The 13,203-nt window shown below is 42.1% G+C and overlaps 1 protein-coding gene across 1 annotated transcript; it reads right to left on the bottom strand.

The window, feature by feature from the left end:
• Positions 1-2,405: 2,405 nt before the first annotated feature.
• KCNV2 (potassium voltage-gated channel modifier subfamily V member 2) lies at positions 2,406-12,907 on the bottom strand. Its single transcript, XM_043978535.1, has 2 exons — positions 11,507-12,907; positions 2,406-2,687 (listed from the first exon to the last, which is right to left on the bottom strand). The coding sequence occupies exons 1-2, from the start codon at positions 12,905-12,907 to the stop codon at positions 2,406-2,408; spliced, it is 1,683 nt and encodes a 560-aa protein (XP_043834470.1).
• Between the last annotated feature and the right edge of the window lie 296 nt (positions 12,908-13,203).

Genomic DNA, 13,203 nt, shown 5'->3' with positions numbered 1-13,203 from the left:
AAAATTAGCTTGCACTGGAAATGAAGCAAATGGGTCTGGTATTAATATAAAAGAAAGGCAAGTGCAGTCTATCTGGCAAATTGTACCCTCAGATTATAGTGATCAAAACTGAGCAGTAGGGGCAGCTAGATGGCACAGTGGATAAAGCACCGGCCCTGGATTTGGGAGTACCTGAGTTCAAATCCAGCCTCAGACCCTTAACACACTAGCTGTGTGACCCTGGGCAAGTCACTTAACCCCAATTGCCTCACCAAAAATAAATAAATAAATAAACTGAGCAGTAGTGCTAAGTGGTAAGTGAATCCTTTTATTCAGCAAATATTTATTACATGCCTACATATATCAGGTATCCCTAGGTGGTAGGGATACAAAAAACCATTTTCTTCCCCTAAGAAGCTTATATTCTATTGGACTCTATATTGTACATGTAGAATTGTGAATTCTACATGTAGCTGGACCTCAGGTAAGCAAGATGGAGACCATACATGGGGCTAATTTGTTTTGTTTTGGGTTTTTTTTGGTAAGGCAGTTGGGGTTAAGTGATTTGCCCAGGGTCACACAGCTAGTATGTGTCAAGTATCTGAGGCTGGATTCAAACTCAGGTCTTCCTGACTCCAGGGCCAGTGCTCTATCCACTACACTACCTAGTTGCCCCATGGGGCTACTTTTTAATGTTACTTTTTATGTAGGCATCTATTTTTATTGAGAGACAGAATAATGTAGTGGATAGAGTGCTAGATGAAAGACCTGGGTTCAAATCTAGGTTCTGATGCTGACTAGCTGTCACTAACTCTAGGCAAGTCACTTCATATCAGCCAGCTCTCTAAGTCTCTAAATCAGGGGTTCATCAATGGATTTGAGGAAAGTCTCTGAATTTGGATGGGAAAAATTTAGATCTTTATTTTCACTAACCTATAATTAAAACTAGTCATTTCCTTCAGTTATTATTTAAAAAACAAATAAACATTATTCTGTGGAATCCATTGTCTTTACCAGGCTGCCAAAGAGGTACATCTCTCTCTCTCTCTCTCTCTCTCTCTCTCTCACACACACACACACACACACACACACACACACACACACACACACACACACACACACACACACACACTATATTAAGAATCCCTGCTCTAAGTTAAAAATGGGTTTTGGCTTGCTCTCTGATCCATTTGGGTATTTTGGTGCAGAAAGTTGATTTCATTGGTATAGGAAATGCCTGTTGAGGAAACCCCATCTCTGCTTGCTCCCACTCAGTGACTTAGTCTTCTATAGTTGCCTGGGACCCCATGAGAGTAAGTAACAGGCTCAGGATTTCATAGCTAGTATATATGTCAGAGGTAGTACTCAGGTTTTCCTGATTCTAAGATCAATTTTTTATCCACTATGGAATAGAATTTCTCAGGTATGTTGTTATTTTGTGAAAATTCAAGGCAGATGTGTTATAGCAAAGATTCAAAGAAGAATAGTCACACACAGAGATCATAACGTAGAAATGCAGGGGAGACCGAACTCTGAAGCTTGACTAGGACATTGTCTGTGTTGGGTATCTTAATTATTAGCAAAGCAAGCACACCATCCAAATAAATATTCTCTCTATTTGACCCAAATAAATTTAGCCTTGATTTCTGAGGGATGGGTTAGGAGCAAGGGGAGCAGTTAAGAGGACCCTGCTCTTCTATATCAATACTTATTTGGAGAAGGATAGGAAGGAATCATATTAGAAAAAGAAAGCCTCTCCATCATGCTAAGCCCTCTCCGTTTTCCTCCTTTTCCATCCTTGATGAGAAGATGGGCTTTATGTGAAAAAAATTATTTGAGACTGGCTTAACTCCTTTGGTATAAGTCTTGACTTGTTGCCCATGATGATTCTGTGGTTCAGTTCAAGTCTAAAGAGGAAGAGGATGATTTTAGTGATGAGTATAGGTTAGGAAATATAGAGTTCTAGAAAAAGAATCTTTGGAAGAATGACCCTCAGGGTCCTCTCCAATTCTATACACTTACACCTTGTATTGAGAGACCCAGGTGACATAAAGCCTATTCAAAGAATGAGCCCCAAAGATTAGCGACGACTTTTTCTTAGAATAAAATTAATCTCCTAAATTCCATTCCACAAATATTTATTGACCATCTACTTTGTGCCTAAGCTAGATACTGGGGGGGGGGTGACAAGAAAAAACAAATCAAACAAAGGTTAGTTGTAAAGGGGATTCTAGAGATGATTCAGTGCCATTGGTTGATAGAGCTGGAAGGGACAATGAGACCGAAATGAGTTCAGAATGTTTAGGACATTGCATTTTCTGAAACAGATTTCCCGGTTCCTTTTAGTGGTCTCCTTGGGGCTTTTCATATGGTGACTTAAAAAAAATAAAGTCCATGGGGGTAGCAGAAATATCCCCTAGAGAATTCTAACTCCCTTGCCTTGGAATCTGATGGGTGAGGCTTCTGGTTAGACATTCGGATATTTTCTTCATGGCTCTTTTGGTGAAATCAACCTTTCCTCTTTCCCTCCTTACAGCAGTGTACTCATAGGCCTTCAGTTTGCTATAGTAATCAGAGAACTTGTTGTAGAGAATTGAGATGGGCATCCCATTGAGGATGATTCCAAAGGCAATGCAGAGGAAAGCAAAAAGCCTTCCTAGGTGAGTTTCTGGATACATGTCTCCATAGCCCACTGTGGATATGCTCACCTAGAGGAAAAATAAAGGGAGAAGCAAGGTTATGAACTACAAAGATGTGTGTCTGGAATAGAGATTTATAGGAGAAAGGGAACCACGGTAGTCATGTAGTCTAAGCCTTTTTGTTTTACAAATGAAGAAACTGAAATCTAGACAGATGGAATTGTTTGCCCAAGGTCACATAATTATTAAGAAGCAGAGGAAGGAGTGGGATCTGGATTCTATGATGCTCTCTCTGTATAACAAAATGCTTTGAAAACCTTAAAATTCTACATAAATGCCCAATATCATGATTATTATTAATTATTTAGAAGCCTGAGGTAGGAAAGAAAAGGACAGGGACATGTAAGTAGTCTTTTTTTTTTAAGCAATCAGGGTTAGTGACTTGCTCAGGGTTACACAGTTAGTACATGTCTGATGTTTGATTTGAACTCAGGTCCTCCTAACTCCTGGTCCCTCATTCACAGTATTACCTAGCTTCTTCTGTAACTAGTCTTTCTGTTTGCATTTGGGATGAAAAAAATAGTATTGTTGTTCAGTTGTGTCTGATACTTCATGACCCTACAGTATCAGGTCAATACTGTCCACGGGGTTTTCTTAGCAAAGATACGGGATTGGTTTGCCATTTCCTTCTCCAGTGGAGTAAGGCAAACAGAGGTTAAATGACTTGCCCAGGGTTACATAGCTAGTAAATATCTAAAAGCTGGATTTGAACTCAGGTCCTTCTGGCTTCAGGCCTAGCACTCTATCCACTGAACCACCCAGCTATCTCTTATCAGATGGTATAGCTCTCATCAGATCTATCTTTCCTCAAAAGCTGATTTTGCCTACCTGCCAAATTAGTATTTAATGTCTATGGTAGAGTCCTTTCTAGTTTCATTCATGGTCTCATTTTACAGAGGACTAGAGTAGGTAATGCATGAGAACTATTTAATAATTAATTCATAATCCTTCACTTTATTTATGTATAGTCTACATTTTCCATATAATCAGATGCCATCTTAAGATGATGATATTATCAGCTTCTTCACTTTAATTAGGCTCAGATTTTCTTGGTCATGCATAATTTCTTTTTCCACTTTCCACAGAACAAATGCTTCCTCTGGTGAGTGATCCAATATGATTCTCACCAAGGTTGAAATTTAGAAAACAAAGGCTCAGGGCTGGCTCCAAATGGTTCCACAGGGTGAATTCTTGTCTAAGCAGGGGCTGGGCCTGGGATTTGGGCCAACATTTCTGAGATCCATTCTAAGACCCTAAGAAAACTGGCTGCCTCTTCCAGATAGCAGCTAAATCACCCTATAAAGTAGGAATTCATGATTTTGTTTAAAATTCACATATTTTCCCTATCTTATTTGTCCCACAAGTAGAAACGTAACCTTCCTCTGGCATTTTTCCAGATGTTCATAAGAAAGTAAGTTCTAGCCAGTTGAACACTATGCACCAGACAAAAATCCAATTTAAGGTAGCCAAAATCAGAGTTCTTGTACAATAAAAGTAAAACAATTTTTGTTTTTCTAAATAGTCCTGAGTCAAAGATAAGCTACTTTCTGAGGGTTGATGGCTCATTTCTTTGATGAGCACGTTCACTGCTCAGTCACCTGAGGACCATTTATAAATACAAGTAGTGACACTGTTTATTTGTGTTTGAATTTTTAGAATATACCAGGCCTTAAACATGTAAATGGCTGTTGTCTCCTTCAAAGTAGTCACCTTGAGACACTATAAACTTACTTTCATGATGCTGTCATTCACTGCTAAGAACATTTTTGGAACTGCCTTGGAGGACATTTTATGAGCTTATACACCCATAAATCCATATTTTTATAGTTATACATCTCTTTTTCCTTAACTTCGAATGGTATTGCCCAACTTTATCACCCACTCAATTTATTTTTAATAATTGATTTATTGATGGATCATTAAAGATAAGTTTTACCGATGTCTTTCTTACATGGGTCACCCAAATTGATTCTTGCTAAGATTAGGACTTAGAAATGAAGCCCCAGAAATGAACTATGATCATTTCTGGACATTACATCCACATTCCAGAAATTTCTTTGGCCATTTCCATCAACCAAATACATCCTCCAACCATAATGGTCTGCCATCACTGGCTGTGCCCTAGGATATGGTCAATTCTCCATGCCTAATGGAATAAATATATGGCTTCCTAATGTGATTATTCTGAAGGAAAGGATACTCATTCCCATGTCATAAATTCTAGTATGTTTGTTAAAATATAAATGTCATTTCCTTATAGCATGGGTTCTTAGCCAAGGAGTCCTTAGATAAATTTTATGGCATCTGTGAACTTGGATGCAAAAAAAAAATATCTTTGTTTTCACTAACCTCTAAATGAAAGTTAGCATTTCCTTCAGTTATAAATGTTGGCAACAAAATATTATTCTAAGGTTCAGTTGGCTTTGCTGGATTGCTAAAAGGGTCCATGATACACAAGAAAGGGTTAAAAACTTCTGCCTTATAGTCACATCACATGTATCCTGGAAGAGATCATGTATTCCCCAAAGGGCAGGAGGACTAGGCTACTTCCTGACAGGAGGCAATGCAAGGGCTGACGTGATATCCAGAATAGTGCAGTGGAGAGAGTGCTAGTTTTGGAGTCAGGGGATTTGGGTCCAGTCACACCTCAGTACCCTTTTCTGGCAAATGAGGGAGTTGAATACAATAACCTCCAAAGTTCCTTCCATCTCTAAATCTATGATCCAACAATCTACAAGTGCCACATTGGAATCTTAGGGCCCATTAAGGAATAAAGCATTTTAAAATGATGCCTTCATTATCCTCCCAACTTCCTCCATCTCTGCCACCTGGTTATTACCCTAGCTGTCTGGAGAAGCAAATTTCAAACAAATAATGCTCCTTCCAAAGGAGCCAGAGCACACATAATGATGGAGACAGATTTGTTCCATTTGAGGGTTTTGTTGTTATTGGTTTTCAGTCTCTGCCCCTCCAACCTTGCCAGGTTAGAGAAAGGGATGGTAAATGGGTGGGATGAGGGCAGAGGGGATAACTCCTGGGGAGGAAGATATTTTAAAGCTTTCCGAAGGGTATTTTTCAATAAAAGAATAACAAGAGGAGCAGCTATATTAATGAGCAAATCAGCATTATTCATTCTATAGAGCATCAGAATATGCTTTTAAAAAACATGGAGAAAGGGCACACCATAGTCTTTGGGAACATCCTTTGCTCACTGCCCAGATATGAGGAATTTGGCAAGGAAAGGGTCATAAATATAACATGGTCACATTCAGTTTGCTCTGCTAGGCCCTAAGGAAAAAATGTTTGCTGTGTGGCCCTATTGTCTTTTTCTTTTTTTCTTTTTGTGGAGCAGAGGGTTAAGCGACTTGCCCAAGGTCACACAGCTAGTAAGTGTCAAGTGTCTGAGGCTGGATTTGAACTCAGGTCCTCCTGAATCCAAGGTCAGTGCTTTATCCACTGGGCCACCTAGCTGCCTCCCTATTGTCTTTTAAAAATGTTATTAATTATTTTTTAGAAAAAATATCACAGTTACTTCCCAATTACTCCTCCCTGTAGAGCTACCTCTTATAACAAAGAACAATTGAGCAAAATCAGATAATACTTCAACCAAGTCTAATGCCACATCCCACAAACACAGTCCACTGCCCCTCAATCCAGAGGGGTGTTTTCTCAATGTACCATTATGTTAAAAAAAATAATAAAATGACCAAACAAAATGTCTCCTAGGATAAAACCACACACTTAGAGAAGACTTAGATTTAAAGCTTTACTGTGTGTGTATATATATATATATATATATATATATATATATATATATGTAACATTCTTCTTTTTTTGTTTTTTTTTTAGTGAGGCAATTGGGATTAAGTGACTTGCCCAGGGTCACACAGCTAATAAGTGTTAAGTGTCTGAGACTGGATTTTAACTCAGGTACTCCTGACTCCAGGGCCGGTGCTCTATCCACTGCGCCACCTAGCTACCTCCATTCTTTAAAAAACAAACAAATAAAAACTATGTCATATATCTATGCCACCCAAAGATCACAAGAATTCTGGAGTGGTTCCAAAACACACCTAATTTTTCTGGAACCTCAGTAAGTCCAATGAGGGGGATGGAAAGAGGAAGGGAGAAAAGGGGACACCATTGTGCTTTCAGATCTCTTCCTTCTTGGTGAAAGACTCAACTCCTTCCATTTTAGTTTTGGTGGATGTTATTATTTGATTTATGTAAGTAAAACAGGGATACAGATTAGGTCTGTGATTTCATTGATAAAGAGAACTCCTAAGTGAGAAAACTCTCTTTGTCAATGCATGGAGACATCTCTGCAACTTCTAGGTTTAGAACATTGCCCAGAGCTCTGAGACTTTAAATGAATTATCCAGAATCACACAGCCAGTATGGATCAGTGGTAGGACCTGAAACCCAGTCTTCTCAATCTAGGTCAGCTCTCTATTTACTGTGCCTCAGAGCCTCTAAGTACGTTCAATAAAATAAAATACATAAATAGATTTATTTCTTTCCCCTCTAGATGAATTCATATGGAACAAGTGCAACCCTGGGGAAATATGTTTGTGAGTACATGATATGGTTTTTCATTCCCAGGGTAAGGTAGTAGGAGAAAGGAACATTACATTTGGTAGTTTTTTCTTAATGCCTGAGGCCAGCACCCCAACACTGCCGTCATCTTTAAAATGAGGACCAGAAGGTCTTTAAGGCCCCTTCCAAGCATAATATTCTAAGAATCTGTGATTTCATTATCGTCCCATATCTATCTCTAGCATACAGTGGTAGAAGTGCCTACTTGTTTGGGACAACAGTTTTCTGAGTTTCAGTGTTTATAATGTTTTCAGTTATGGGAGGGGAGAGTTCCCTTAGTCTTATTCTCACATAAAGAGCTTGTCCTAATCAGGCAGCTTCCATTTGGAATGCCTATGTGTTGGTGACCCATTGAGTCCACCTGTAAAAACAGAATGACTCAGAGTACTCTCAGATCCTGAGTCCTACAATAGACCTGAACTAGGAATATTTAGCATAGTGATTAATATAAATGACTCATCCAGTTTAATTGTGATGTCACTTCTAACAAATGAGAAGGAACAGTACCTTTGAATGCACTGCATTTCAAGGTGAACTTGGTACATCCTGCTGAAGAAGGGGAAATGAAATCATCAGGACTGATTGTTAACAATGCTTATTGACTTTTATATGGGTAATGAAGACTCAGTCTTTAATAGCCATGAGATGAATTATCTTTATTACCTGAGAGAAGATTCTGTCTTCTATTCCACTGTGTCAATGTATATACATTTGTATATCCACACACACGAAGGATTAAGCTCATTTGTGTAGGAGACTTTCTTAGAAAGAGAGGGAATTGCTCTTATCCTTTTGGAATGAGTTACCAAGGGATCTAATGAAATCTATTGGAGAGGGGAAATGATCTGGGATCAGCTTATCCATTTAAGTGTGGTTCTCAGAAAATTATTTGTTGATGAATGAATTGTTCTACCATCATAAGGATGAATTAGATGACATCTTAAGGGTCCTCTCCCATATGATCTTATTGTTTGGTTCTTATATGTACCTACATGAAGTATGACCATCAAGTCAAGAGGCTAACCTTGGTGTAGAATTAGAAGACTGACAGGAGAATGAATGAACAAAATGTGCTATTTATGGAATATTATCATGCAGTAATAATCAATAAAGTTAAAGAATTCTGAGAAACATGAGAAAACTTGTATGAATGAGTGAAGTTTGAAGAACTAAGAAGACTATATACACAATGACAACGTCAATGAAAAGAACACTAAAAAGAAAACAAACTTTCAAGTAATTAATTGTTAATGACCGATATTAGTCTTGAATAACAGACTATGAAACATACTTTCTTATCTCTTGGATGAGGGACTTAAAGTGGAGAACCTTTCAGAAACTTGCTTGGTTTTGCTTAACCATTTTTATTTTCTTATTACAGGGAGGATTCATTATGATGAGTTGGGGGTACTATATGTGGAAATGACTGTGGCATAAAGGTAGAAGATATCAAATTTTTAAAAAGTAATTTAAAAAAATGATGGGACTGATTTTTATATGTCACTTGTGGGGTCCATTACAAATCTAAAGATATTTATGGAAAGTCATGAACAATAATCAAGAAGGATTAAAAGGCATGGGGAGAGGAGGAAAGGAGTCTGGCTATATAGGCATAGGGAGTATCCATCTATATATTTATTTTCATCAGTGGAATCAGTATCATGACTTTATATTTTGCATGTATGCACCATGCCTCCAAAGTTGAGTTTTATTTTAAAGGTGACATTTTACTTGTTTTGAGGAATGGAATCTTTGCTCTCACCTAGCATCACATAACTGGATGAGACTTTTTTCTCTTCCTTCCTCATATCTCCCTAAAGTAAATGATATTTGGGAAGGGTTGAGTCATAGTGCACGAGTTCAATTTGTATAGTTTATCTCCTATAGTGAAGACTTTTGATTATTTGGCATGAAATGATCACAGCCCTAGAGAAGTATAGATGTGACTGCGTGTTATGGATCAGTGAAAATACATTTGTTTAGAGTCAGATAGCTTAGCAACACTGTACCCCTGCTTTGGTGGGGGAGTGGCAAAAAACCCAGCCTCCCAGTTAAGGTGCTTCACAAGCCATGATTTCTCTGTCTTTAGTGGTGGCTATTAAGGAAGAAGAAAGGCAATATAGCATAATGGATATAGGGCTGCGCTTGAAGTAAGGAAGCCCTGGGTTCAAGACTTGACTCTGACACATTTTAGCTGTGTGACTAAGGGCAAGTCACTTAACCTTTTAGTGCCTCCAAGCAACTCTTAAGATAAAAGAGGAGCTGCTAGAGTAGGTCAGGGAAGAGTATTTCCACACCAGGAGCTCATTATGCTCAAAGGAAACAGGAGGTGTGGACCAAAAATTAGTTAAAGCATTATGTGTTAAAATACTAAGCAATAAATCTAGATATGAGGACAAGGACAGAATCGGAGAGGCATCTTGATACAGTGGGGAGAGCATTGGATTTGGATAGAGCTGGAAGGCCTGGGTTTGAATCCCAGCTCTGTCATTTAGTACCTGTGTGACTTTGGTCAAGTCATTTACTGGCCCTTGGTTTTAGTTTCCTCATTTATAAAATGAGGCCCCTAAGGTTACTTCCAGATCTAGATCTATGATCCTATCATCATAAAACCCAACCCATATCCAATAACTGGAATTGGAGTCTTAGAATCTCAGATTTGGAAGGGATTCCAGAAGTCCAGATATCAAACCTGTACCTGAACAGGTCCTATTTACACCATGACAAGCGATCTAGCTTCTGCCTGATGTCCTCTAGTGATAGAGACCCAATGACTTCTACATAAGTGGATCCATTCAACTTTTGGACCAATTGTAAGTTTTTTCCTTTAGAGGCAACTAGGCCTGGAGTCAGGAATATGAGTTCAAAGATGAGACACTTACCAGTTTGGGACCTTGGTCAAATCACTTAACTGCCGCTTGCCTCAGTTTCCCCATATGTAAAATGGGATAATAATAGCACAGGTTGTTATGAGGATTAAATGAGGCAGTATTGTAAAAGTGCTGAACACAGAGTCTGGTACGTAGTTGGCAGTTAATAAATGCTTATTTTCTTGTTTATTTCCTTCCTTCACCTTGAGCTGAAATCTGTCTCTATAACCTCCAGCCTCAGTTCTTCATTTTATTCTCCAAGATCAATTAGTTTAATGCCTCTTTCCTATGATAACCTTTCAAATATTTTTTTTTCGGGGCAATGAGGGTTAATTGACTTGCCTAGGGTCACACAGCTAGTAAGTGTCAAGTGTCTGAGGCAGAATTTGAACTCAGGTCCTCCTGAATCCAGGGCCAGTGCTTTATCCACTGCGCCACCTAGCTGCCTTCCCTTCGAATACTTTAAGGAAGATATATGCTGTCCCCCTTCTCTTTCAAACTAAATATCCTCAGTTCAGACAGCCAGGTGGCACAGAGGGCAGAGTGCTGGGCCTCGAGTCAAGAAGACTTCTTGAGTTTAAATCTGGCCTTAGACAGTAACTAGCTGTGTGACTCTGGGCAAGGTACTCAACCCTGTTTGCCTCAGTTTCTTGATTTGTAAAATGACCAGTAGAAGGAAATGGCAAACCATTCTAGTATCTTTGCCAAGAAAACCCTCAAAAGGGGTCATTAAGAGTAGGTCAGGACTGAACAACAACAACAAAGCCTTAGAGCTAAGAGAATCTCAGTTCCTTCAGATAATCTTTATATGACGTGATTTTAGAGGTCTCTGTCACCTTGGTCACCCTTCTCTGGATATTCAACGATTTCCTAAAAACTAGCTTCCAGAATTTGAAAGAACACTGCAGATATGGTCCAGACTCTACTTGACTCGGACAAAAACCTGAAAGCCAAGTGCTAGAACAGCAAGGCACGGAAAGACGGGAGAGCCCCAGAAAGGGAGTGGGGTAGGCTTCTGGTTGAAGAAAAGTGCTACAGAGGTTGATGAAGAGCAGACGAAGTGATGGATAACAACTGAAGGGAGAATAGCAATGTGGCGTGGAGACTTGGAGCCAGGAAGTCAGGGTTCAAACCCTGCCTCTTGCCCTTACTAGCTATGTGTTAAGGACTGAACCCCTCTTCTTGGGTTGGTGATCCTAGACAAGTCCCTTAACTTCTGAGCCTCCTCTTGCCTATTTGTAAAATCGGGTTAGGGGAAGGGCAGATTAAAGTCCCTTTCATGTTTCTCGATGCCATGAATAAAGGAGAGGAGAAGGGTGATGGAGGAAATAAGCCCCATGGAGAACAAGGGTAACTACTTACAGCGGCCCACCACCACGCATGGGGGATACTGGTGAAGTTGGTGCCGGGGACGTCGTGCTCCACCGAGTAGACGGCGGCCGAGAAGGCAAAGATGCCCATGGCGATGAAGAGCAAGAGGCAGCCCACCTGCTGGTAGCACTGGCGCAGCGTGAAGCCGAAGGCCCGCAGCCCCGTGGAGTGGCGGGCCAACTTGAGGATTCGGAAAATGCGCATGAGGCGCATGATGCGCAGCACCTGGCCCACCTTGCCCACGCAGCCCACGGTCTCAATGTCGTGCTCGCGGGGTGAGCCCTTGCCCCCGGCCTGGGCCTCGCCCAGAAAGCTCTCCAGCAGCAGCTGCAGGTAGAGGGGCAGGATGGCGATGAGGTCCACCAGGTTGAGCGCGCTGCGGGCGAAGCGGCGCAGGTCGGGTGTGGAGGCCAGGCGCAACAGGTACTCCAGGGTGAAGAAGGCGATGCAAAGCGTCTCCACGTGCTCCAGGATAGGCCGCGGGTCCCCGCCGCCCGCGCCCTGTTCCGTCTGCTGCTGCATCTCCTCAACGGTGTTGAGGGCCATCGCCACGACGGAGATGAGGACGAAGAAGCTGGAGGCGACGCCGATGGCCTTGGCCGCCACGGAGGAGAAGGGCTTCTCCATGAGGTTCCAGAGGCGGCGGCGCAGCGGCCCGTAGTAGCGCATGCCGCGGAAGAGCTCCTCTGCCTCCTCCACCTGAGCCTGAGCGCGCAGCTCCCGCTGTATCTTGAGCTGCTCGCTCAGCTCGTCCCGCCGCTCCTCGAAGCAGATGCGGCAGCAGCGCGGGGTGTATTTGAGCCGGACGCCCCAGTAGCCCAGCTCCTCCAGGAAGCTGCGCGGGCACAGCTCGTCCCGCACCATCAGCACCCCGGACGAGTAGAAGTTGTAAACCAGTTGGAAGACGGCGGGGTCTCGGTCGAAGAAGTACTCGTCGTCCTGGGCCACGTAGTCGTCGCAGAGGCCTAGCTGGCGGCTGCGGCTGGTGGATGTGGCCAGGCGGCCCAGCCGTGTCTTGGGGTAGCAGAGCAGTCCCCGATAGTCCAGGCGGTAGCTCTGGCCCCCCACGTTGACATTCAGCGTGGAGGAGGTACCCGGGGCGCTGGGAGCCTCTTGGGTTACTTCGGTGGCCTCTGCCAAGTTTTCTTCTGGGAGCTCCTTCTCCCATTCCTCCAACTCCTCTCCCTCCTCATCCTCAATGTAGTAGTTATAGTTGCCCTCGATCCATGGAGGAAGGCTGACCTGAGAAATCGCACCCACCGAGCAGACACTTTTCCGGTGTTGTCCCGCTCCTGCTTGGCTCTCTTCTTTGGGAGACTCCTGAGGATTGATCTCTGCTGCGTCCCAGGATTTGCTGCTCCAGGACCCTTTCCTTTGACTCTGTTTCCACATGATGCTGGGGGTTTCTCCCCTTGCCTTCTTTGCTTTCCCTAGCTGGGCCGTGGGCCTCAGTGGGCCCACTGCCAAAGGAAGGAACTACTTAATGTCACTTACCTCTCCTCTAGGTCAACCCATATGCCCACAAGCCAAGGTAGCCCCAACTACTCTCCCTTCATTAGGAAGCTCTGAGGACAGGCACCGGAGCAGCTCTCCAGGGAGCCCGGACACATGTTAATAACAGAGGCTGACTGCTCTAATCTTGCTGACAAGTGCTGCCAGTGGATACAGGAAGGGATTTACAGGTTATT

Source organism: Dromiciops gliroides, chromosome 1, assembly GCF_019393635.1.
Source record: "Dromiciops gliroides isolate mDroGli1 chromosome 1, mDroGli1.pri, whole genome shotgun sequence".
NCBI lineage: Eukaryota > Metazoa > Chordata > Mammalia > Microbiotheria > Microbiotheriidae > Dromiciops > Dromiciops gliroides.
Note: the sequence above shows the minus strand (reverse complement) of the source record. Positions and strands in the feature narration are given on the sequence as shown.

What these genes read in the sequence shown, in the direction of transcription:
- KCNV2 (XM_043978535.1), bottom strand. Translation starts at nt 12,907, where the DNA reads ATGTGGAAACAGAGTCAAAGGAAAGGGTCCTGGAGCAGCAAATCCTGG. An exon ending in ATGCGTGGTGGTGGGCCGCT is followed by an intron (nt 2,688 to 11,506) that starts GTAAGTAGTTAC and finishes TTTTTCCTCTAG; the next exon opens with GTGAGCATATCCACAGTGGG.